The 25,610-nt window shown below is 32.0% G+C and overlaps 2 protein-coding genes across 4 annotated transcripts; one reads left to right on the top strand and one right to left on the bottom strand.

Annotated features, from left to right (window-relative positions):
- Positions 1 to 4,189: 4,189 nt before the first annotated feature.
- Positions 4,190 to 24,594, bottom strand: LOC139089438 (uncharacterized). 2 transcript variants are annotated; one of them, XM_070638982.1, is made up of 6 exons: positions 23,851 to 24,594; positions 20,536 to 20,624; positions 18,222 to 20,443; positions 6,796 to 6,978; positions 5,703 to 5,812; positions 4,190 to 5,551 (listed from the first exon to the last, which is right to left on the bottom strand). In XM_070638982.1, exons 4-6 carry the CDS (start codon positions 6,976 to 6,978, stop codon positions 4,450 to 4,452), a joined length of 1,395 nt encoding a protein of 464 aa, XP_070495083.1. In that variant the 5' UTR covers positions 18,222 to 20,443; positions 20,536 to 20,624; positions 23,851 to 24,594; the 3' UTR covers positions 4,190 to 4,449. The 2 variants fall into 2 exon arrangements, with proteins under 2 accessions (XP_070495083.1, XP_070495084.1); XM_070638983.1 differs by lacking the exon at positions 20,536 to 20,624.
- Positions 22,605 to 24,710, top strand: LOC139089439 (ATP-binding cassette sub-family G member 1-like). 2 transcript variants are annotated; one of them, XM_070638984.1, is made up of 3 exons: positions 22,606 to 24,003; positions 24,053 to 24,310; positions 24,369 to 24,710. In XM_070638984.1, exons 1-2 carry the CDS (start codon positions 22,815 to 22,817, stop codon positions 24,199 to 24,201), a joined length of 1,338 nt encoding a protein of 445 aa, XP_070495085.1. In that variant the 5' UTR covers positions 22,606 to 22,814; the 3' UTR covers positions 24,202 to 24,310; positions 24,369 to 24,710. The 2 variants fall into 2 exon arrangements, with proteins under 2 accessions (XP_070495086.1, XP_070495085.1); XM_070638985.1 differs by lacking the exon at positions 24,369 to 24,710 and having other exon boundaries at positions 22,605 to 24,003; positions 24,062 to 24,159.
- The last annotated feature ends 900 nt before the right edge of the window (positions 24,711 to 25,610 follow it).

Here is a 25,610-nt window from a genome sequence, read left to right as displayed (position 1 = left end):
AAAAGGAAATTTCAAATCTTATTACTTCATTAACATTTTTGTGGCTTCATGTCTTGACATTGTGAGTGAAAGCTTAAGTAATTGTTATGCCGAAGGATTGCATACGTCAGGACAATTTTCTTGATTAAAAATCATAAAGAAGAGAAGTAGTCATGGCTACTATAGTTTTTCATTCATGCTTAGTTTCAAGCACTTTAATCTTGGTTCATCAACTAAGATTACGATTTATGAATGAATGAATCAACTACAGGGCAATGATGCTTTATGCAATAATCAATGACTATGTTTGTAGACTTTCATGTTGTATTGTGGATGAATAGAGCAATTTCTTGAGAATTAATGAGGATAACATCAAGTGGACTGGTTTGAATGACTGGAATCTTGCAAATGTCTGTTTAGTTTAAATAAAGTACATCCAATTATCTATACACATAAACTTCTATTGCATCAATTCCACACCCTGCTGTTCTTATTCCAAACAGCCTCCCCAATCCCAGAAATCTTCTTTGCCTACCTCATCAGATCCGCAAAGATTTACTGAGACGAACTTTGGATTTCTTCTTAGAATTTCTATTTCTCTTATCGCACCTAGCAATTCATCATCTTCATACAAAAGAAAACACCATCCATTTTGTGACAATTCTGCTACTGATGATGATGAGCTAGATTGTGCGATGCTGCGGGTAGGAAAATGTTTTCTCCAGTGTAGTTATCACCAAGAACTTTCTGAATCTTTTACAATAAACTTCAATAGAATTGGCTCCTTTCTTCTTTGTTCACTGTCAAGGCACATTTTCCTATCGAATGGAATGAATAAAAATTGTTATACATGGAAACATAAACATCCGCAAAAAGCGTTTTCATCATTCAGTCTTTGCCGGATGCTTGATTGTGTATGCTGAATGTGAAGCCATAAATTTCATTTTTTCTTGATATTAAGTATCGTCGACCTTCCTTCTTGATATTGTAAATATAAATGCTTTATTTGGGTTGAAAAAATGCGGAAAATGTTTAGTTTAGTCTGATGCGCCATTAAGGAATTTGTTGGGTAGGTTCTGAATGGTGCGAGTGGCATAAAGTAGGCAAAGGCAATTGATACGAGATCCAAGCTTCATGTGGCTTTGATTTGGATTTAAAATGAGGATCTAGTGTTACTCTGGAGGGTAGTAAAAGGTGGCTTGATGGATAATGACGCCGTACCTAAAGTGACAAAATTAAAAAATATCCGGTAATTCCTGAATAAAAAATCAATAAAAATTTCTCTAAATTAATGAAAAAACGCAACATTTTTATGGCTTTACAGCGGTGCTAAAATTTGTTTCCCTCCATCATCTCCATTTATAGTTTGATTTTCCCACGATTATATCTTCTTCTTCTTTCACTTCTCATGCAGTAATTTAAACTGTTTTGTATGAGCTTGATCATTCAGCAAACATCAAATAAAATATAGACAACTCAAGTGTATCAAAATCTCGTTCGATTGAGTCGTAAATGCAATAAAAGTGAAATCTTTTTTCCATTTCATTTCTCATTTTATTTTTCATGAATTTGATGATTTTTCACTCAAGATAATGATTCAATTACAAACATGTGAAATCAATTTTTAGTTGTTGTTGTAGATTAGATCCTCATGTATGTAAAATTTTCTCTTTTTCTCAATTTACATTATTTATGAATTTTGTGTTTTGCATGCACAACAACTTATGTGCTGAACTGTGCGTGTTGTTAAAGGGGTTTTTGCTTAGAAATTTGAACTTATTGGAGCTCAAATATGTTCTTCAAAAGTTCGTGTTTCGAGTGAATCGATCCAACAACCGTCACAAGGCTGACGTGACTCTGACATGTTGCTGTTTTAGCTAAATTCAGCACCAAGTCAGAGTCACGTCGAGCTTTGTAATTGACGTATTCGTGGAGGTTAGAGTCTGATTCTTAAGATATCAAGTGTCACCCTCTCTTGTACCCCTCATATACCTGTAGTGGCAGCCCGAATAATCCAAATTTAGCATCAAATCAAGTTCCTCGATAGTTCCTTATCAGATTATACACTTTATCAACTCAATATGCCACAAAGTTTCATCAACAATGTAATCTATACATCATTACTCCTTATAAAACCATAATCAAGCATCTTAATCTCAATATCTCAAGATATCTCAACTAACATCTCAAAACCCACTTATGAACACCTCAAATCCACTATAAAACTACTTCTTGTTCCTAACTAAAATAAATTTAAATTATCTCAAATCATCTCATTCATAAACAAAACCGATAAATTTCTATCACGCCTGTCAATGTGACTATTATTAAGTTATAAAAAGTTATGAAGAGGTTTTCAACATGGTAGCTGATACATGTATCAAAATTTTATGCCTCTTAACTAAACTGCCTCTACAATCACGTTATGGGTTGATAGATAAATCAAATTTTATGTCGTATGGTGATACTTGAAAATCGATGAAGGAAGTTTTATGTGCTTGAGACAGAGAAACTTCTGGTTTTTGAATTAATTGAAATTGAAGGATTTTCTCACACAATTATTTTTGATGCTTCCCTGAAGAGTGGATTTAATCGATAAAGAAAGTTTTCAATTGGAAAACTTATGAAGAATTGAAATAGACACGAGCAGCAAATGACAGTCATGAGGCAGCTATGAGCGTAGCATAGGTACTGATGTGACTCTGCGGAAGATTTTCAATGAATGCGAAGCTTTTGTAGAGCGTTAGAAGCTCAGTTGCGGCACCTCTCCAATTTATGTTGCTCGGGGATTATCGCTTGCCAATGCTCATCGACTGTCCTTGCATCTGATTTCCAGTGTCCATGGTGTATTAGCAGCCATCGACTGTCTGTGTCAAAACAACCTTCCTTTGGCCGGAATCACTGGGAATATATTCCACCGATAACTAATGACTGTCTAGGATAAAGATCGACTTCAAATCGATTTCTCGGTACTCATCAATTTCAAATAATCCCTAAAGACTGTAAGCACATCCAAAATTAATCAACATCACTTCAATCACCTAATGAAAGTGAAAAATTCCCAGACAATTGATGATAAAATTCCATTAATGATTAATTTCATTGTTTTAAATGATGAATTGCGAAATAAATGAGACAAAAAGTCACTCATCATCTCATTATTGATGCCACTTTTTACTGGATTAACAAGAAACATATTTTATGTATCTCAAAAAAAAGCACAAAATTGACAAAGAAGATTAATTTTCGTTACATAAAAAAATTCATCGTGATTTATTAGATTTGAGCTTTATGCAATGAGGAAGTTACGGAATCAGCCTCATTTTCAGCTTCTTCATCAGTTCATGTCAAAAAAAAACACAAATTGTCAACAAAAAACAAAATTTCATCAAACATGCTCGGTATATTAATAATTTTGATTACTTATATAGCATATGTAAGCAATACGGCATATAAAAAGTAAACATGGCAACAGCTGATGTCGTTAACATTTCGTCGATGGTTGGATGAACCTTTCAAAATCAATGATTGCGCTTAATAGTTTTGGACAGCAATTGGGTTTTATGGTACGAACGTGAGGTCAATTAAGGAGTAGAAAATTAAGTGATTATGTAAGATTTAGGTTGTTGGAAGTGATGAATGGTAAACACATTTGTAGATAATTGCGTTTTATTGACGACAGTAAAGACATAAATACGATAACCGGGTGGATTATAGGGTTTTTAACAGTCAGATCTCAAAATGGACATGCTTTAAGGTCTAGTTGACTTAGAGTTTTGTCCGTAAGACCCTAAGTATCGGGCGGAGTCCGTCAGTGTGACTTAAACTCTGTGTAGCTTCAAAATAGCTGTCTAATATCTAGAACATTGCGTCCCACGAGTAGTCAACGACATGATAAGCGTGGCTTCAATTTCACTAGAATTCCAGACAGTTAAGCACAAGTAAAGCACTCCACACAACAATATAATAAGCAATATTCATAAAATCAATTTTAATTTGCAGAAAAATTCTATAAATTTTCAATAAATTCCAAGAACACCCTCAACAGCCACCACATAATAAATTTACATAAAGCAATATTCAGCAATATTTTCATCGTAGACTCATTGATAAAGTAGAATATTCTGTAACTGACAAGCTATATTTATAAAACCAAAACCAGTCTTTGATCAAATAATTTTTAAAATTTTTATTAAACTTTTTTCCTTTACAAAAACTTTTCTTTGGTGAAATTCAATTTCATTTTAAATTAATTAACATGATTATAAGCATCTATATATAGCATATGATTAATAAAATTTTCAATAAGGAAAACAAGTTAAATTGGGCAAGTATAAATTGTGGGGTAGGTGACTAGCGTTTACTAATTAGAAAAAGATAGGGGAGGGGATCAATGTCTCTTAACTAGCAATTTATTTTCAATAGCTTAACAGACCCGAAACTGTTGAGCCTTAAAAATTACATAATGTTTCATATGTAGACATAATTTCCAACATTTCCGACCAAATCAGCATCAATGATCTCAATTTGGTCAACAGCTACGCTATGTCTTCGAGATACTGCCTTCCTTGCGGCAATATCCAAGTCAATTAGCTTCTTATCGCTGCCAAATGTTGAAAATGAGTTTTGGACAGTTCGAATTTCTCGTATATTATAGACGGGATTGTAAGTTGGTGATTTCATTGGCGATGGTCCGGAAAGCATAAGTGAATCATTGAAGCCTTTCATGATTTTTTGACTGCAATAATTGCACTTTTGTGTGCTGCTCATATTGCATTGACATTTTCGTGGTTGTGATTGTTTCTGTTGCTGAATCACATTTCCGTTCACATCGGGCATGCTCGACTGATCGTATCGAGTCAGTGCATTAAGTTTGACGAAACATGATTCCAATTTTGTGAATGTTGACTTGACGATCGATGATGATGATGATGATGACTGAATTGAGGATGTCGAGGGTGATTTTGTGCTGATTTCATCAAATTTTTGTGACTTTGCTGGACTTAATGATGAATTTAGATCAATTTTCTGTGATTTGGCTGGACTTAATGATGAATTTATGTCAATTGAATAATTTTGTGGCTGATTATTGTTCTGAATATCCAATTGATTTGATCGTCTTGCCATGTTTCTAATTCTTCGTACCAGGAAGTGACAATTGTCGCCTTTTTGATTGCGTAAAATTTGTGCACGCAATGGCAAATCGTCTGGATGTAATTTCCTCTGGTATTCTTGATCTGGACATACTTCATACAATGAAAAGTCTTCGACTGGCTCTGTCGAATTATAACATGACAACAATAGACCAAGTAACTCATCTGATGTTGTCTGCTCTGATATTAATAGACTTTTGTATTGAGATGTCTGCTGTAGAGCTGATGTATGGACACGAATTAGTCCTCCGGATTTCATTTGTAAATGAAACTTTGATTCGCCTGATGGATGACAAGCTTGAAGCATTGCTGGTCGTGCTGAGTCATCTAATGTTAGTAATGTACGTGCATCTGCTCTTCTTATTCGTACTTCCATTGACAAATAGAAGAGTCGTGGATCTCGATGACGCATTTTACATCTGAGTTTTGGGAAGAAAAATGGAAAAGTTTTGAGGTTAGAATTTTTGTTTGTTTTATGGATTGACATTTGGATGCTGAATTTCCCGAAAATCCCAACTCATGAAATGGTTTGGGCGAGAAAAGGCCAAAAGCATTTTTATGAAAGCTTACCTTCTTAGAACTTGTGTGACGATTTGCCTAGCAGTGGTGTCCCAAGACACTGCCAATGTTTTATACTCTATGTCAAGCCTCAAGCATGCTGTGTACACCTTCAACGTAGTCTATAAATAAATAAGGAAATGAAAATCAAATTAATGCGACAGTTCCAAAAAAGTTATTATTTTTTATTTTTCAATTCACAAACTTTTTCTTTCAACTTTCTTTGTTATGAATTATGAGAAATGGTCGCAAGTTTTAGTTATTTTTTAATTGTTGCCTTGCCTTTCATCTCATTACGAAAGAAAACTACATTATACTCACAAATGAAATCAGCAAGCAAGTTTTGAATGCTTTTTAATGTGTAATTAGCATGAGAACAATACGAGAAAATATTGTGAAAAATGATGGGGAAAATGCCTTCGCTTTTCATAAAAAACTTTTGTGGGAAAGAGCTTGACTGCAATGATTTACATTCAAATTACTCATTTTTACTGCTTCAGTTTTTGTGGAGCACACTTTAAAGGTATGAATGGAATTTCATAAGTAAATTGTCGCATATAAAGTTACTGATAATTATTTAGGTAGTAACGAGAAGCCATTAATGCTTCAAAAGTAATTAATTCAACTTTTGCTACTTTTAGTAATAAAAAGCAATTAAGTTTCTAGACAAAGCTGCTATAAAGAATGAGAAAATCAAGAAAAACTTTTTGAAGTGAGAAAAATTTGCTAAATCATGAATTTAAATTTCAAAAAACCGTTAAAATTTAAAACTCAAAATATTCATAAAATGCGCTTAATTCTCGATAACTTTTGTTACTTGAACACAAAAACTTTTCATTACTGCAGCTCCGTTGTGTTTATGGATGAAAATAAATTTTCTTCCTTTATTTTGATTTTAAAGCATCAACATTATTCATGATGTGCCTCATCAAATAATACCAACCAACAACAACAATTGCAGTCTGTACTGTCGTTGACTGTTGTAGTAGAAAATTCATTGTATATGGAAGGATGACAGTATATCCGAAAGTATTTAAATGATCATTCATCATTTCACACGTGACTTGATTTTCAAAACATATCTACGTGATATTGTTATTCTTACCTGTGCTATAGATTCATTCAGACTTGAATAACTTGACGATCTCGATGGTGTCATTTGAGGTTCTGGGCTGCCGCATAATGATGATGTATATGATACATTATTTAAAGATGATGCCGTCGACGAGCGTAGTGAAATGGAATCCGATCGACTTCTAAGAGGTGAAATGTGAACGTGCTTCAGCATCTGTGGGAAAGAAAGGAAAAATTGGAGATGAAAATTGCTGGATTCAATTTCAGTTGCAAGTGTTTATGTAAAAATAAAATTAAACAGACAAAGTTTTACAATAAAATTAGTTCCTTGTGGCAATCGCATGTTTTTGTCAGATTTTTTTTTACAAATTGCGTGGTTATCCGCAAACTCCCTTAACGGAACTCCTAACTGACATTTTAATTTCAGTTTTAAAAAACTTTTTAATTTAAATTAAATTTTCATTTTCAAGGAGACGAACTGGAACTGAAAATTTCATTAATTTCATTCAACATCGTCAAATATTATCATTTTTTTTGTTGCTTAATGCTGGCCAGAGAAAAGGATGTGGTAGAGGTTAAACTTTTTTACGTAACGACTAAAAAGCAACAAAAAAAAAGTTTGAACGAACCACAAACTTTTCTGTTTTATTTTGTAGCTGCTGAGTACATGAAGGAAATTGCTGCTTTGTCGGTGCTGTGTGTTTTTCTTTTCTTTTATTTCTCAATTTATTATGATTTCAGGTTGGATATATGTATTTTATGAGATAATTTTAAATTACATGGTTTTAAAGCTGAGCGTGCTTTGGTTGAGAATTATTGCAGTTGAGTGTTAATTAAGCTGCAAGAATTTAATATTAAATTCTTAAAGTTGAGTGCTATTAAAACTGAGCGTCTTTAAAGCTGAGTGTCTTTAAGGCTGAGCGTCTTTAAAGCTGAGCACGTGTTAGGCTAAGCGTTTTTATAGCTGAGTGTCTTAAAGGCTGAACGTCTCAAAAGCTGAGCGCCTTTAAAGCTGAGCGCCTTTAAAGCTGAGCCTCTTTACAGCTAAGAGCCTTTAAAGTTAAGCACTTTTAAATCTAAGCATAATTGAAATTTGAGTATTTTTAAAGCCACTCCAGCAATGCGCCCTACAACCTTCATCCAAAAAACATCATTCAACTTCTCTGTTTTCCTTTCATCCCAAATAAAAAACTGTCCGACGAACTTTTTCTCCTTTTCCATTTTTCCTCTATGTCCATTAATGTCCAACCATTAGCAAAATAAGAGCCTCTTAGTACGAGATAAGTATTTAGAACGAAAAAAAAGTTTTTGTGTGAAAAAAATTGTTAAATAAGCACCATCATGGTTAAAATGGGTATGCTCTCAACGATAGAAGAAGGAAACTTGATGCGACAGTTCAGATGAGTATTAAAATATTACTATCATCTTTACGGCTTGAAGTGGTTATCATTTTTTTATGAGCTCATTATTGTTACTGTCTGTATTGAGGCAGCAACAAAGGGAACTTAAAGATGAAGTATCAATTCATTAAAGTCTTAGGGATATGGAAATTTGATGACAGGATTATTGAAAGCTCTTGAAAGTTTTTCTTGGTTAGCGATAGGAAATATAAAACGTGGAGTCTGCCTTGAAGGGATGATTGGCTTATAATGCTGCATACTTTTAGATTTTTACGATGAAAACCGTTTGAATATTTTGAAGATATTGATACTTTTATAAGATTTGCAGGCACAAATGACGCTTATTGATATTTAATAATGGAATCTACAGTATCGAGGTATATACCGGCAAATGTTGGGGCTTCAGATGAATCTATAATTCCAAAATTGAGCTTTTTCTGTAGAATTAATCCCCATAGACCAAAATTAAATCCATTACAAGACATATTCCTCGAAATACCATAAAAAGTTTATCCAACAAAACCAATAAAACGACATTGAACATAACCAAATATGTTAAAACAATTCAGCTAAGCCTAAATAAATGAGATAATTGAAATTTTGTTGAACACATTCTAGGAATGGTATTAACATGGTTAGTAATCTTGGCAAACAATAGAATTGCTCTAGTTCTTAGAAAATGGAATATTGGATTGGAAACGGAAGGAAAAAGTTTGTTACTTCACAAAAGTTAGCCAAATCTACTTTCTAAATCTTCGATTCCTGGTATTTCTCTAGTGCAGTGGTGGACAACCTGTGTGTTATGGCACATTAGTGGCAATTTTTGGAAATTCTATCAACCGTAAGTCGTATTTGGTTTCGTTTGAGGCTTACCACTAAATTGGTGCCATGAAAAATAAAAGGTTGACCACCACTGCTCTAGTCTATTGTTCGATTATTTGTGATGATGATGTAATGCTGATCAATTTGGACTCTGTAAGAAGACTAAGTTCCTGCCCACCTCCCCCTCCCATAATCTTCTATACAGCCTTGCTCTACATCTTAGTCATCATAATCAACACACATCCAGCACATTACACATTTTCGAGGAATGAATTGCGTTGTTCCAAAAATAATTTTCGTATGTAATTAAGCATGAAACTTGACTAAAGCAGCACAATCAAAATATTGATTTTTACAGCTTTATTTACTCTAGAATATGATTTCAGTACAAAAGGAACCAAGGCAAACAAATTCCTTTTGTTCTGCACTCAAAAATTTCCTAAACAGCTCATTAATTTAATTATTTAAGAACCTTTTAATTCCGCATTGCTGGACCTCTCATAATTCATTTGTACGGCTATCAAAATGTATTTTCTGCACATTTTATTGCTCATTTTTAACCTTTTGACCGACCCTATCTAATTTTGAGGTCAATAAACATACGCTCGATAACTGTTTTTGCTGTTTACTAACTACTTACTACTTTAACTGTAATGAGACTGCGGAAATTTAATTTTGTTGCTGTTTATTGTCCAAAAATAATAAAAAATTGTTAAAGAGTAAGAAAAAGTCTCAACGAAGAAGTCTGACAACTGAACAAGCAAGTAAATCAGCTTCTGTTACTTCCAATAATAACTATACATAAAAAATGTGAATCATGACGAAAGGCAGCAAAAACAGATAAAATAAAATAAAAATCTCTGCAAGTTGCGATGTAATGACGTGTTTTCCCAGTAGCAAATTACACTTGTGACATGTGAGACGCTTTTAAGCTGAAATCACCGCTACTCGGAATTTCTCATTATCATTTTACAATAGTTGTTGGTATTGAGTTGAGAATGAGATGCCGTCAAATGCTTGTTTTTATTTACCTAGTGTGATTTTTTACAAGAATTTAATTTTGAGGTAAATATCCGATGATGGGTGAAGTGTTGATGATTTTTTTGGCATTTGCTGAAACTGGCTTGTTGTTTGATTAATTGAGGTTCTTTAAATGTTGAGGATTTTTAAGAATTTGACAATTTTTTCCGTCAGTATTGATAATTTCCGTTATTTTTTGAATTTTGACCTTTTGATTTTTGAACTTCATCGAATATTTCTGAATTTGACGGTTATTTTTGAACTTTTTCGTTACTTTTTGAATTTTGACTTTTGGTTTTGAACTTAATTTTGAACTTGATAATTTTTTGAATATTTTTGAATTTAACGGTTATTGTCAGACATTAATAATCCACATAAAATACCATAAAATCTTCATAAAGTTCCACAAGCCTATGAAACTAGTCAACCCATGAAATACGCTATTCAAACAACTAAAATTTAAATTCAATCCACATTCCCAAACATTACCATTAACAACGAAAGCACGGGTATGTCAAGCGTGATTTTAATCGATTCATTGATTGAGTTTCGATGTTTCAAGATTGCCTAATAATTTATACATGAGATACTTTAAATTATCTTCTATGATTCTGTGCTATTTTACACATATCGGCTTAAGACTCAAGGCAGTGCTCTTTTTTCTATTTCTTCGTCGTAAAATCATTTTTTATTTGTTGAATTTTTTAAAAGACATAAAAAAAATTCAGCAAATATTGTTGAACAGAGATCGAATTCCTGACCAAATGTTTACTCTTCTTAGCGCTTCCATACGTCATCTGTTATAAGTCTGCACAAAGAATTTCTTTAAAAAAAGAGAAACACAAGATAATTCTTTCCAGACTTCTTATTTTTTGTGCTGCTTTTTGTGCAAATATTCTTGGTAAATCTCGCATGTTGAAAAGGATATTTTCTGGTTTTGTGTGTTTCCTTCCTGTTTGCGGAGTAATGCTCTTACTTACATCATGAAATATTTCATTTCAATCTTGATTTATGGAATCAGAAAGGAATTACTTTTTAAGGATGTTATTTTTTTAAGGGAGGCAAAAAATGTGGTCTCGCATGAACCGTAAGCTGAAAAATTAATGTTATTTTTAGGTTCTAAACTGCTCTGAAAAGTTCCAGATATTTTCAAGTTTCGTCGGCTGTTCCATAATTTTAAAACAAATTAAAATCCAATTGCTCAGATGCATGCATTTATTTCCATTAACTTCAACATCCATTGTTGTCAGACAACCTCATAAATATGGGTCAATCAGATAATTTTTAAAATTCCGAAAAAAATCAATTTAAGCTCAATTAAATTGTAAAATTGAAAAGGTGTGTATGAATTTACCACACACATCAACCTGCATCAATCAGACTTATGTACCCACAAACTTGTCATACAATTCAATTCTGAAAGTCGACATTTTTTACTGTCATTTCCGATAATGTCACCGATTCGCATCACTATACATGATAAACTTTTTTGTTCATACATTCGCGTCTGATGGCTTTTTTAGGCAAGTAGAATAATCGTGTTCATTTAAAAAACATTAAAAACTCGTTCCGGGAAATGCATTATAATGTTAATCATATACAGAACACACGAAAATTTTTTGTACAGCAACAATGTGCGGTGATGAACGGGGTTTGACTTGTCAGTTTACTCTCATCCACATTATGCTTGATTATGTAATTTAACATAAAAATAACGACACAGAAAGAATAACAAAATTAACTACTTCCACTACTGATTTTCTCTTTGTTGCCTTTTATCATTCTACTACTGCTGTGCTGAATGCCCGAGGGAATGGAGGAAGTTGAAGGTTTTTTTGATGAGCTGCGAATTTTCATGTTTGCCGATTTGTTGAGAATACAGGAACGAATTTGTTCAGTTTTCAAAATATTTTCCAGCACTTGTTCATGTCAATTTAAAATATTTCAGTCTATCTAGATGATTTATTAGATTTTAAGGCATTTCATCCAGTCATAAATGTTCTTCATTCGTCACTTTGATAGACTAGCTCGAAATCAACTTTCACCTCTAATCAAACTCAACATGCTTCAGCAACACAGTAGCATAGACAAGAATACAAAATTACCAAGTCATTCGGGTATTCCTATTCCAAGAATTGCTACAGCCTTTGATTCAATCTCAGTCAGTAACAAGTTTCTACACGATTCATCAAAAAACTAACAACCGACTAACTTCCTGTCAACATCTTCTGCCCCACAGGCTATAGCCTAAAGCCACTCATTCAGCTTTTTCTTTGTAATAAATCAAAACTCCAGTTTGCCTTCTCAAAGAGCCCAAAAAAATATATGAATGTACATGAACGTCAGTGTCAGTATGTAATGACATGCATGACACAGGAAGCGAAAAGAATTGAGTAAACGAGAGACAGAGGAAAGATATATAAAGAATTCCAGAATATTAAATAGACGTGCAGGCATGATACGAATGAATGTCATGTTCATTTAATATTGTCTGCTTGTACTTACTTTTCAAACAGTTTTTTTGTGGACCTTTGTGGGGAGTTTGTTAGAATTTTTCGGATTGCTCCAATTTAGGCTGTTAGAATGAAGTAAGTAGTAGTTGTAGAATAACTTGAAATACTTAAAAGCGAACACAACTCTCCGAAAGTGTACGAAACTCTCCGAAAATGAACGAAACTGTCCGAAACTGACCGAAAGTAAACGAAACTTTCAGAATGTGTCCGAAACTGTTCAAACTAATCTAGTTTCTCCAAAATTTTTCCATAAGGAACAAGTATGCTACTTGATAAGTCGAAAACAATGTTTCATATTAACTATCATTGCATTGTCACCACAATTATGTGCATATGTATACACAAAGAGCATAAAAATGTATTTGAACGAACATTTTTTTCTTCTTTTGTTTAAGTTTATCAACAAACATCATGCTCTCGTTCCACTTGAAAAATAATGCAGCATAATGTGCATGACGATAAGATTAACAGTAAAAAAGTAGTAAGTTTTTTAATGAAGCTACGACAAAGTATTTAAGCTGTATATTAAACTATGAGTATGACATGATATCATTTTAATGAAAAACTTAATTAATGAGTTTCGTAGCTGCTCATATTTTTTTTGTGACGGAGATATTTAGATACATGGTGGGCTGGAAGATTTAGTTATGGATTAAGAGATTGCTGAGGTTAAAATGCAGGAAATCAATTTTTAACGGGGGACAAGCCAAAAAATTTCACAAAAATCATTTGATCCGCAAATTTTATCAACTTTTGCGACTATTTCCATAAAATTCTTTTAAAATATTGGAGCTATAAATGTTTACGATATTTTCTCATTTCCAAACTTAATTAATCATAATAAAAAATAAACAAAAAACCTATTCAAACAAAATCCTCTTTACCATTATTCTAATTAAGTCTTCTCACATTTATATAAAGACTGACTGCTTAGCAGCTCAGCAAAAATTGAATCAAAATGAGATTTTCTGTACTAAAAATAAACTCATAAAAAATTTTAATTAATCATCAAAAAAATTGAAGAAGTTTTTGGCTTTTTTTATGTTGTTAAACAGCTTCGGTCCAAAAAAGAAACAAAAAAGGTGAAAGTTCTTCTTCTTGATCGTTGTGTTGCCGGTTTTGTGAAACATTTTCGCTGATTCAATGCTAATTTACAGAGATGATGGTGTGATGAATGAGATTTAAGGCACAAATTGAGAAATTTCCATAAATGAATTAAAGGTTGATGCAATTATGGGGTCGTTGAGGAGGATCAGGAAGCTATGCAGATGTGTGTAAGATGAAGAGATGAATAGAGATAGATTATTCATGTACCGTTACAGTTCCTTCATAATATTCAACATTTAAGATTTGTGACAAGACAAAACTTAGCAGAACTTCAGGAAGCAACTTGCAGGCAGCAACCCTTTTCCTCCCACTATTAAAAAATGTCAACCCCGTGCATGTCACCCAAACCTCAACCTATAAATGCATCACATAACAAGTGAATGACTCCATTGTAAATTATCAACAAAGCACACAGCACATTCACAAAACCTACTCTGCCGTGTTTCTATAGAACAAGTTTCGCAATATATACACATTCTATCTGCTATGCTTTATTATGTTTTAATGAAATTTCATAATAATTAGCACAGAGTGAGCACCCTTAGGCGAAATTCGCAAAGTATTAATGAAATATTTCATACATAAATTTTCACTTTACTAGAAAAGTTTTCATTTCATTTTCCATAGAAATCATTTAAAATTTTCTCTTAAGGGCACCGCTCGCGCTCTATGTACGATATGCTTTTATTGTTTTGATATTAAAAGCATATACATACGTATAAGAATTTCTCATGCGTGGTAGTCTAGCTTTGTAAAGTCATTTTTTACACATCACATGATCTGAAAAGCTTTTCATTTCTTTATGCAGTCAAGCTAAGTATTTTTCGCATGATTTCGCTGAATCTTCAATTCATGAGCATGGAGTAATAGATGAATACACACTCGTGTGAAGATAGCCACGAAATTTCTGCAACATTGGTCGGTACTTCGTTTTTAGGGTCTGTAGATTTTAAAACTGAAATTCCGATGAAATCAGCCAACCAATGCAGCTGGATATTTTATGGCTAACTTCACACAAGTTAAATGCACTAGTTTCGCTAAATGATTTGATTTGTAATAGAATTATGCGATTTTCTGTTCATTTTCGCTTCCATTTCTTCGCAAGAATTTTGTTGAACAAAAAATGCCTCTGAGTGATTAACAGATGAAAGTGAATATGGAGCGTGAGACGCTTCTGCAGTTTTGTAATTCTTAATTGTTATTAGCTTTTTGGAGCAACAATGAAATCAGTGGATATAAAATCCATCAACCGTGAAAATAATCGTTCACAAAAATTCAGCAGCAAGGTCATATTTTGCATTAAAATGAGAGAAAGGTGTTTTTCGGAGATTTTTAGGTGATTTAATTTTTGTGATGATATTTTGTATGAAAATATTTGCTATAAATGTTCATTTTTTGTGGTGCTTAATGAGGATGTTGGGGTAGGCCTTGAAGTTTTTTGATGATCATGAATATTGTGTTGAATAAATTAGCGTCATTAAATGGCAATATTAAAGCTGTTGGATATTTTGGGAATATAATTGTTGGGTATTACACTAATGACGGTTGGGACTAATTTTTATGGTAAACACTAGTCACAAGCTGGTATACTAGCTATAAGGGTAAATTATAAAGCTGGATCCTGAATTTAGATTTCTACAATTTCATAATATGGATGGAATTTGAAGCTCTATGGATAAAGTCAGAAAACAACTAAGGCATTAATTCATGTTTCTCTATTAATCTATGTGTTTGCTTTGTCCATGGCATTTTTAAAGTGGAACCAATAAATCCAAATTCTCGGAATCTTTTAAAATATTCAAAATCATCACAAATTGTCATACAACCATAAACATTAAATCCACTCATCCACATCCATTCGACCTCATATTAAAATCTCATCTCAAGCAAATCGATCATGAATTTAAATTGCTTAATCAAAAAATCTGAAACATCAAAGAATCCAACAAAAAAAAATCAATTACGAACTATAGTCGGTCCAGAAATATTCAATTAACATTCTCTCCTTCATCTTATCTCTTTGAAATCATTCACCTCTTCTGAAATTCTGATTTTACGCTTAAAACTGCTTAAAACGTGGAAGCAGAGGCAAAAACAAAAAAAAAAACTGCATCATCATAACTGTCCATTGCATAATTTTATCGTCGTTCCTCAACATTTCATCCGAAAATAAGAGAGAAGATGAACAGAAAAAAATGCTTTTGGGCAAGAAGCGAAAAATGCGATTACAAAATTATATTTAAAGACACTAAATAAAAAGAGATTGTCAACGGAAGCCGATAAAATATTCAGAAGTTATGTAAATACGGTCAACTAGGTATGCTGTTCATAGTTTTACAGAAACTATTTTTAATTCTCCATTAAACTGTGCCAAAGTCAAGTAAGACCGACACAAATAAAAAAATGAGAAAGATTTTTTTTCACAACTCTTGACACAAACGAGTCTAATTAAGAGCTTTTTTGGTCATTTCCATTAAATTCATTCGCTTGTCTAGTTTGTCTCTTTAGTTGTCGCAAAAGTGGAGCAAAAAACAGTGGGAATAAAGCAGGGCAGTAAAAATTCCAAACATTCAGTCACCGGATGAGCTTTATGTTTTTGTTGTTGGAATTTAAAAGGAAGTTTATCATAGTCAAGTGCAATAATTCTGTACGGTCGATAGACATTTTTATAGACTTTTGATTTATTGGCGGATTATTGGACCTAATTATATATTCTGCGTTGTTCGTACGTAAATATTTTTAGAGATGATAAATATTTTATTAGAAATTTATTTTCTTGCTATTCGTATGAATAAAAACTGGAACTAAAGATGAGAATTGAGATATTTTAGTGGCAACAAAAATATTTTGATGCTTATTTATTGGATTTTAATACTATGTTATGAGGTCTATGACTGGGGGACTGAAGTGGTCTTATGGATTTAGATTTAAATTCTCAGACTACTATTAAGCTTTAGCACCAGAATGATTGCGGTATTCAGGTTCTCAGAATTGCCAGAAAAACATAGACACAAGCTTTTAAGTACCATAACCTCAAATGTGAGATATATTCGCCAATTATTAGTGATTTTTTGACAGTTGCATGCCAAATATGCTGTAAAATGTCATTTGTTTACTAATTTGAGTAAAATCCAAACATTATGTCTTGAATCTCATCCCATAATGATCAACAAAGTGACAAAATCCATGTCATTGCCAGTAAAGTGACAAAACTCAAACCAAACACGACATTAACCCTCAATAAAAGTCATCCCAATAACAGTTTATATCCACCTTATACAGTTCAATAAGAAGCAATGTTGAGCACAACAATTACCATCTTCAATCAGAACTTTCTGTAAGTCCATAAAAATCATTCAGAACGATCAAAAAACAACCATAAACTTTACTACCAAATGATGCTATTTTTAACCTAAAATACACGATATTATTGACATTGGAACTTTTATAGGAATCGCAAGTGATTTTATATCTGCCACACGTGCACAACTTTTGTGATAATTTAACTAGATAATTTTCTGAGAACACCAATAACCCATTTCAGTCACATGAAAGTGTCAACAAATTCCACTTAAATTGCTATAATTTGATTTAATTAAATTTCTTTGAAAGTTTGTCAAGCACTTTGGACTAACTGTTTAATAAAAGACAGTTATTACACAAAAATAAAATATTATGCAATAATTCGTAGAATACGTACACATGTTGGCTAGCAATTCCTCAGAAATTAAGTAGCAAGTAGGAAAGTTTAGTGACTCATTTTAACACACAAAAAACCAAAGAAAAGTGGAATTGTAAATGTCATCGTTAAGTAAAATGTCGATTTGCGAGCATTTATGGCATTAAAGTGTATAAGGTTTGGTTTTATAAGAGCAGCAGGTTGCGTAGTGTAAAATTGGGTAAATTATGTTGCGAGTTTTTTGATTAAATTAAATGGAATGAAGTTGCAGCAATGGTTTGGAGGATGAGATGATGTGTATTGTAATTGTGGGGTGGGTTCGAATCTCAGTGTGAGGCTGTCAAAGAAGGAATTCAATTCCTATATTTGACACAGTCAATAGACTTATTTGAGTTGCTATATGTTATGGAAAATGAAAAGTTTACCATGAGTTGGAAGGAAGTGGTCTTGACCCCTATTCCACCCTCATCCACCTGAATACTCCCCAGACTGTTTAAATTGAATATCAAGCTATGATAAAATTTCTCACAATTCTCTAAAATTTATCTCAAAAATAACCTTCAAAGGCCATTCACAAATAAAATGTCGCAGAGTGACCAATAATATTAAAGATCATATCAATATCAACCAGCATGGACCCCCAACCAGCAAGCTAACAAATCATAACTAAAGCAAATGTCAAATAAAATCAAATTCCAATCATTTTTTAATCACGATGTCATAATATTGACATCATCTAGCAAATTTATCGATTTTTAATTCTAAATCTGACAAAATGTGATCAGTTAGGAACGACTTATAAATTTTAAGCTTCATAATCATAATCATGAATATTTTTTTAATGTGTTTTGATATGTCCATAATGGAAATCTTTACATTATTAATTAAATAAACATGACAATGCCTTTTTATTTACCTTTTTTATGTATCTTTCTCAGAATTCCTTAAAAAATGATTTTTCTTCTCCTTTTTTTGTGTGCTGTGCTGCGTCTTTTTGTTGTAACAAAAGGTAATAATAATATTAATGTTTTAATATCCAATTGTACCCTTGTTCTTCGTCGTCTATGTAGGTAAATTTCTGTTCTTTTATTTATATTCCAATGATATAATAAATCATTCCATCTTCTCAGGCCACACAATTGTAATGCATTGTGTCGGAGTGGAGAGGAAGTAAGATAAACACATTTGATGAAATTTAATATTTTTTTTATATTAAATAAAATTTACTCTCTTATTTAAGGCAGGCTTGGTGGATCAATTCTGAGAGAGATTCTTAATAACTTGATATTTTCATCTTGCTGTGTATGTGCATGTACACTTATTTACCACAATATTGTCGGTTCTTTAAGAATTCCTTCAGTAATGCATCGATGAATATAATATTGAATAATATACAGTATTATAATCACGTTCAATTATTATTTTATTATTCACTGTGAATTCACTTTTTTTATATTATTTATCTTCTCTTTCTTTGGCTTTCCTTTCTTCTTTTTATTGGAAATTCTTTATGTTTGATTTTCTCATCGCAAAGCTGAGAACTTTTTGAATTATTTTTGTAAATTCAGTTTTGAGATTTATTTTTTGATTATTTTATGAGAATTTTCTTGGGAAGAAATTTAGAGTTTCTGTTTATATTGATGTTTTGACTTGATTTTTTATGTAAATCTTGATGCTAATGATGAAGATCAATAACTCATTATCATATCGTTCATTTAACTCGAAATTTGAAGATTTTTTGAATTGCAAACAAAAGTTTCAAATTCAAATTTTTCAGAAATTCTTTCAAATCTTTTAATTTTTGAAATGTTCAAAATGTTCCTTAGAATTCATGAAAATCACAATTCTTGTTCCTTATAATTCCTTATCCGAAATTCCAGTCACTAAAATTATCCCACAGACTTTGCAATTAGTATTCAACAAAATTCCTCACTTTTTATTTTCTTATCCAAAAATTCTTTTAAAATGTTTTGTTTCACTAAATGCACTTCCAATGGATGTTCTACCTCACTTGAAATATTTTATTCTGTTTGAATCTCATTAAAATAATTTTTTGTTCTGAATGTTTGGTTTAAAATTAAAATTTTTTCATAATTTACTCATCCACTGATAATTTTTGAGTACACAGATTAGTAATTTTGAGTATTTTAGTTCTCACAAATTCCTTAATGCACTTTGTTTTGTTTACTTTGAATCTTAAACAGTCACAAGATTCAAATTTATTGAAATTTAATTATTTTAAATTTCAATGCTCACTTTTTGAAATTCAAATTTTCTGAATTTCTTGATTTCTTTAATCTTATTCCAATTCAATTTTGTATACAGCAATAAATGCCGGCACAAAAACTACAAAAAATCCGTCCGTTTAATACAAAGTTTGTTTGTAAACTAAAGCATCAGTCTAAAAGAAGTTCCCCAACATCTCAGATTTGTTTTCAACATCTTTTCTGCTTCTTTTAGTTCACTTAACCTGCTGTTATAATTTTTTATAACAGTTTTAAGCCTCTCACGTTTGCGTATGATCTCTCTGAGATTTATTTCTGACTCTCTTGCTTGCTGTGCTGTAGATTTCACTCATAAAAATATTTTAAATTCTTTTACTGCTTTCTGCTGTTTGTTTGCTCTCTCTCACTTCTGTTTGATGTACTTTTTCCTCTTCTTATTCAGATAATAACGTATAAAATATATACTGAAGTGTTTATGAACGACAATTATGACGGGATGAGTAGTTAACGCATTTTATGTTTATTTGCTTACAGTACTGTGAACACTTGGATGTATTGACAAGGTATTGCGGAATTTTACATGATTTAAAGGGGAGTTTTGAGTTGATAATTTTATGGGAACTTAAGTTTTTGCATGGGAATATTGAGCTATCAATCAATATTTGATGTCATGTTTTATTTATGTACTATTTGATTTACGCAACTACATCCCGACTCTATATGATGAGAAGTTGAACATATCAGACCAGGAACCTAAATATTTCGAAATGAAGCCGAACAATTTCGACTTAGAACCGAATAATCCCGACTGCAAGCCGAACAATCCCGATTGACAGACGATCATTCACGACTTAAAGCAGAGAAATCCCGACTCAGATTATCCATATACAGGACAACATAGTATGAACCAGTTCTGGAAAAAATTAATCTGTATGTCATAACAACCTCAGAATCAGCAAATTCTCATGAATTCTATAAATAAGACAGGAAATTACGTCTACATACCAGTTAAAGAGGATATAAGGCACCTAATATCATCCAGAATTCATAATAATAAAATCTTTATCTCTATCAACATCCACAGAAAATCATGCCTGTAAACGATAAAATTCCTAAGAATTTACACAATATCCGCAGACAAAATGTATCAAGTAATCTGATTCCCAAGAGACAAAGTTCTCGTGCATAAAAAACACATCACTTAATGTTATTTAATAACACAAAGTTCTACTTAGAAAGAAGACATTCTAATAGCTGTTAGCATAGAAGACCGTTTGAATGATAAAAATAAAAATAAATATAATGAAATCCATTCTTACTTCTTCCTCTGCCTCGCTCTAGCCTGACTATACGTTAGATTATAAACATTTGACTTCCTCTTCTTGCTAATTCATATGAATGAAATGAAATATTTCTTCTTTTATTGTTTGCTTTGAGCTGTGAGGATTTTTTCTCTTTTTTTTACGATAAGAGGCTTGAGGGCATGCTTGAAGGGGTTCCTTTAGAAAATTGTTTAGCAAAACTTTGTGACAGATAATAATAATAAAAATATTTTCTGTAAATGTAGATTTTTGTCGAATTTAACTTTTGGTTATGTCTGTACATTTATACCCAAAAAAATATGTCGAGCATAATGGCAATGTCTGATGCTACTGTGGTAGTTTGGGGTTTGACAGATACATGATGAGTTTTTTTGTTAAATTTAAAGTTTGAATGACTTACATTTAGGGTTAAAAGTTTTTGAAATCAGTCATGTAAATGTTATTCATGATTAAAATTGGACTTGAAGAATTTTGAGACTTTTTGCAAGTGCGATAATGAAAGTGAACTGACGGTTGCACATTCAGGGTCAACACCCTATCTCCTTTCCAAAAACACATGGAATTGTATGCATAGGTGTTAATGAAACTGCTGATTGTAAGTCGTTAAAACTTGTTGTTCTCATTTCCAGACTGACTCAATAATCCCACGCTGTGTCTCCTTAGAATCAATATATAAATTTAAAATATATTAATTCGCACCCAATTCGCTGATTTCAGACATCCAAAAATTAAAGTTCAATGTAATTCAGCACTAAATTATTTTCACCTGACTTCGATCATTCTAATTAAGCAATTCTATATCATTTATTATTATTTGCAGTCATCAAGTGATTAATTACAATTCAGCATGGGTGTATCAGCATGATCTAGTTAGGAGACATTCTAAGGAGATCTTGACAGTTCTATAGAATGATTTATCTTCTTCTTCTTCGTTGGTCGTTCAGATTGTGATTCATGGCCTCCCTACATACTCCCTATTCATGGCTTCCAATACTAAATGGAAACTCAAGAACTTGCTTGAATATATTGAACCATTAGTCGAATAACTTTTGACTACGGCCCTGTAAATCAGCAGAAAATGTCAAAACAACTCGATAAAATCAAATAAATGTACTGTCAGAACTCTCATCATTGAATTGGCATATTCAGCAATTCTTTCTCGTTAAGGCCCCTTAGGCAAGATTACAACGTTTAGACGGACACAGCAGGGAGGAATAGACATTATTTATTTACTTTTTGGGACTAATGAGACTTAAAAAATGTTTGAATTTTGTGTCGATGGACGTCTCTGTTGTTACTTAAGTATGTCCTCAAGTCTCAGTTATTCAATAAAATTAGATATTTCCTTTCAAAGACGTCATAGTCTATGACTCATGTACTCTCAACTGATAATTTTATGTAAGGTTATTCACTTTTGTCGGCTCATGATGAATCTAAAGCTAGATTAATAAGCATTGCTAATTAAGGAATGACCATCTGAACATTACATACGCGTAAATTATATTCTACTCAAATTCATTTAATCTTCTCTTTATTTGTGTTTAATGACCTTCAAATTTTAACAATTCACATTAATGTGAAATACACAAATAAATCTATGTATGTGTAATTAAAGTATAGACGCTCTTAGGTCTTTTTATTATTTTTCTTATCTTCCGTATGCCGTATTCTTTCAGCATAAACAAATATGAACATAGTGTCTACGCGATGATGTATACGCTAGTAACACATGTAAAAATTTTGGCAAATAATAAATAAATTCAGAAATTTTAAGGGAATCGTAACGTTAAGACGCGAAAAAAATCATGGTTTAATCTTGTTATAACTTAAGTGCAGTAAACTTAATATATATTGTGCATCGCAATATATCGCACAGTACTTAGAATCATCAAAAAGTGAAGAAGAATCTGTGATCATTTTTAAAATTTGTTCCTGGATTCTAAAAGGTATAAAAGGGAAACAATGCATAAAAATCAAGAATTAGTGCACTTAAATAACAATGGAAGTTTCAAAATTGCATTTAAGGACCTAACATACACGGTTAAGTCCAAAGTCCCATTCATAAAACAAGAAACAAAGACGATTCTGAATAGAATTTCGGGTGAGTTTCATAGCAATGAGCTTACAGCAATTATCGGATTAAGCGGTAGCGGCAAAAGTTCACTTTTGGACTGTCTTTCTGGTTTTCGCGTGAATAACATTAGTGGAACAATTAGTTATAATGATGATATTATTCAAACCAGCAAGATTCGAGAAGTTTCATCATATTTTATGCAGGAACAAATGCTTCATATCTTCTTGACTGTGAATGAATCAATGAACTTCGCAATCAATGTCAAATGTAAAAACAACTTCAGTAAGGAAGAAAAAGAAATCAAAATTGATAATATATTGAAAAAATTGGACATTCCCGATCGTCGCAATGCTTTGATACGAGATTTAAGTGGAGGAGAGAAGAAACGGCTTCAGATAGCCATTGAGCTAGTTGATGATCCAAAAATTTTATTGCTTGATGAATGTACAACAGGTTTAGACGTTGTCTCATCAACACAATGTATCAAGTTTTTAAAAGACCTGACCGAGGAAGGTCGAATGATAATTTTCACAATCCATCAACCATCAGCAACAATGTTACCAATGTTTGATCATATTTACGCATTAAGTGCTGGAAATTGCATTTATCAAGGAACAAGTGAGAACTTGTTAACATTTTTGGAGGAAATTGGCTTAGCATGTCCATTAACATACAATCCAATAGATTATTTAATGGAAATAGCTAATAATGAGTATGGAGATCATAGTCAGTTACTTGTTGAGAAAATTCAAAATGGATCAAATTTAGATTATGCAAAGGATCATGAAAAAGACTGCATGATTGATATTTTTAAAAAACCGTCCGATTTTAAAGATCATTCTGTGTCTTTTTTCCTTCAAGTCTACTATCTAATGATGCGAATATTTCTAAGTACAATTCGGAATAGAAGTTCATTTTACTTACGATTTGGAGCTCACATTTCAGCCGGACTAGTTATAGGATATATTTATGATGGAGTTGGAAATGATGCACATTATTCAATTGATAATATTCGTTTCATTGCTGGATCCATGACAATTATATTCTTCACATCATTCCATTCTCATTACATTACATGTAAGTTTTCAAGCTGATTATTTGTATTTTTCAATGACATTTTCTTCAGTTCCATTAGAGTTTCCGATCATCAAAAGAGAGCATTTCAATGGATGGTATTCATCAATAGCTTACTATACTTCCTTTATATTAGCTGATGCTCCAATAATCTTCATTATGTGTAGCAAGTTATTCTTCAATAGTTTACGTCATGAGTGATCAACCTCTTGAGATTCATAGATATCTACTTAATATAAGCATTCATTTAATTTTTGCATATGATGCACAAGCTATGGCTATAATGGTTACAAGTCTCTACAGTGAACTGGTGAGTATCAATCAATAATTCCTTTAATCTACATGCATTTACTTTTCGATTCTTACAGCTTGCAGTCGTGCTTGCCCAAATCTCATTACTCCCATTTTACTCTCTATCAACTATTGCAATACTCGCACGTGACACACATCCAATATTCAGGCCCTTCTTTAACATAAATTTCTTTAATGTTGCAATAGCTGGAGCAACAACCTCAATACTTGGAATGAATAGAGCAAAACTCAAATGTGATAAAATTTATTGCCACTTTTCTGATCCAAAGAAAATTTTACATGAATTAGGAGTTAATATTGATATGATGTATGCCTTTAATTTACTTTTTACTTATTTTGTGATATTTCATAGTGTAGCTTTTGTATTAATTAGGTATAAGCTTAAGTACATGCATTAATGTGGAATAAATATTTTTAACGATTTTTTTGAATTTATATTTATGAAAAAATATTGTTTGATTTTAAGGAAGTTGCAGCACGAGTGGACATTTTGACAGAATGTCCAATTAAAAGCCAGACTAATGGTCGACTTACAACATTTTTTTGGGAGCAATAGCTCAAATAACTAGGGCAGAGACACCATCCTAATCCAAGGTGTCTTTGCCTTGCTTTTAATTGAGCCAGACCCCCTCATCTTGCCCTCATTCCCTATCAGAAGATTAAGTCGTAATTGAATGACCCCTGACCTACTCCAAAAAATAGATGTAGGATACAAAAGAACCAATTTTCAAATTCATGTCAAGTTAAATCAATTCCAATTTCTCTTTAAAACTCAAAAATTACCAACAATTTTCAAAAGTTTCAAATTCGATTCCCTTTATAGTAGCATGTTATTTACATAATAATAACATCAAGAAGCAAGCAAAAAAAAAATCGGAACAAGCAAAACTTTTTCATTCAAATTAAAATTGAGTCTTTGAAGTGTCACAGATAGTTTATTGACTTTATAATGTTCATTAGCATGACAGAAAGGTCTCTTTTTACATTATAATCAGAAACATATTTTTTTGTGTGCTATCTACTCAATCATAAATAGTCGGGTTGCAAAGGAAGTCATTCAATATCATTTAGTCCATAAAAAAGTTCCATTTATGGATTGTCGAAACTTTTGTAGTTTCAATTCCTTCTTAGAAATTCGCAAACATTTGGCGATAAAAAAATTTTTTATTGATGTTTATCCATAACAAGAACCTTCGTCTTGCTTGCCAGCGATTATTTAGTAAATATTAGCATTAGCATAAAGCCATATTTGTAGATACATGAGACTTATAATAACTTTATGAATAAAAAAAATTACT

Source organism: Chironomus tepperi, unplaced genomic scaffold (assembly GCF_022539635.2).
Source record: "Chironomus tepperi strain 1889 unplaced genomic scaffold, CSIRO-AGI_Ctep_v1 contig_177, whole genome shotgun sequence".
Lineage (NCBI taxonomy): Eukaryota > Metazoa > Arthropoda > Insecta > Diptera > Chironomidae > Chironomus > Chironomus tepperi.
This window is presented reverse-complemented; position numbering and strand designations above follow the sequence as displayed.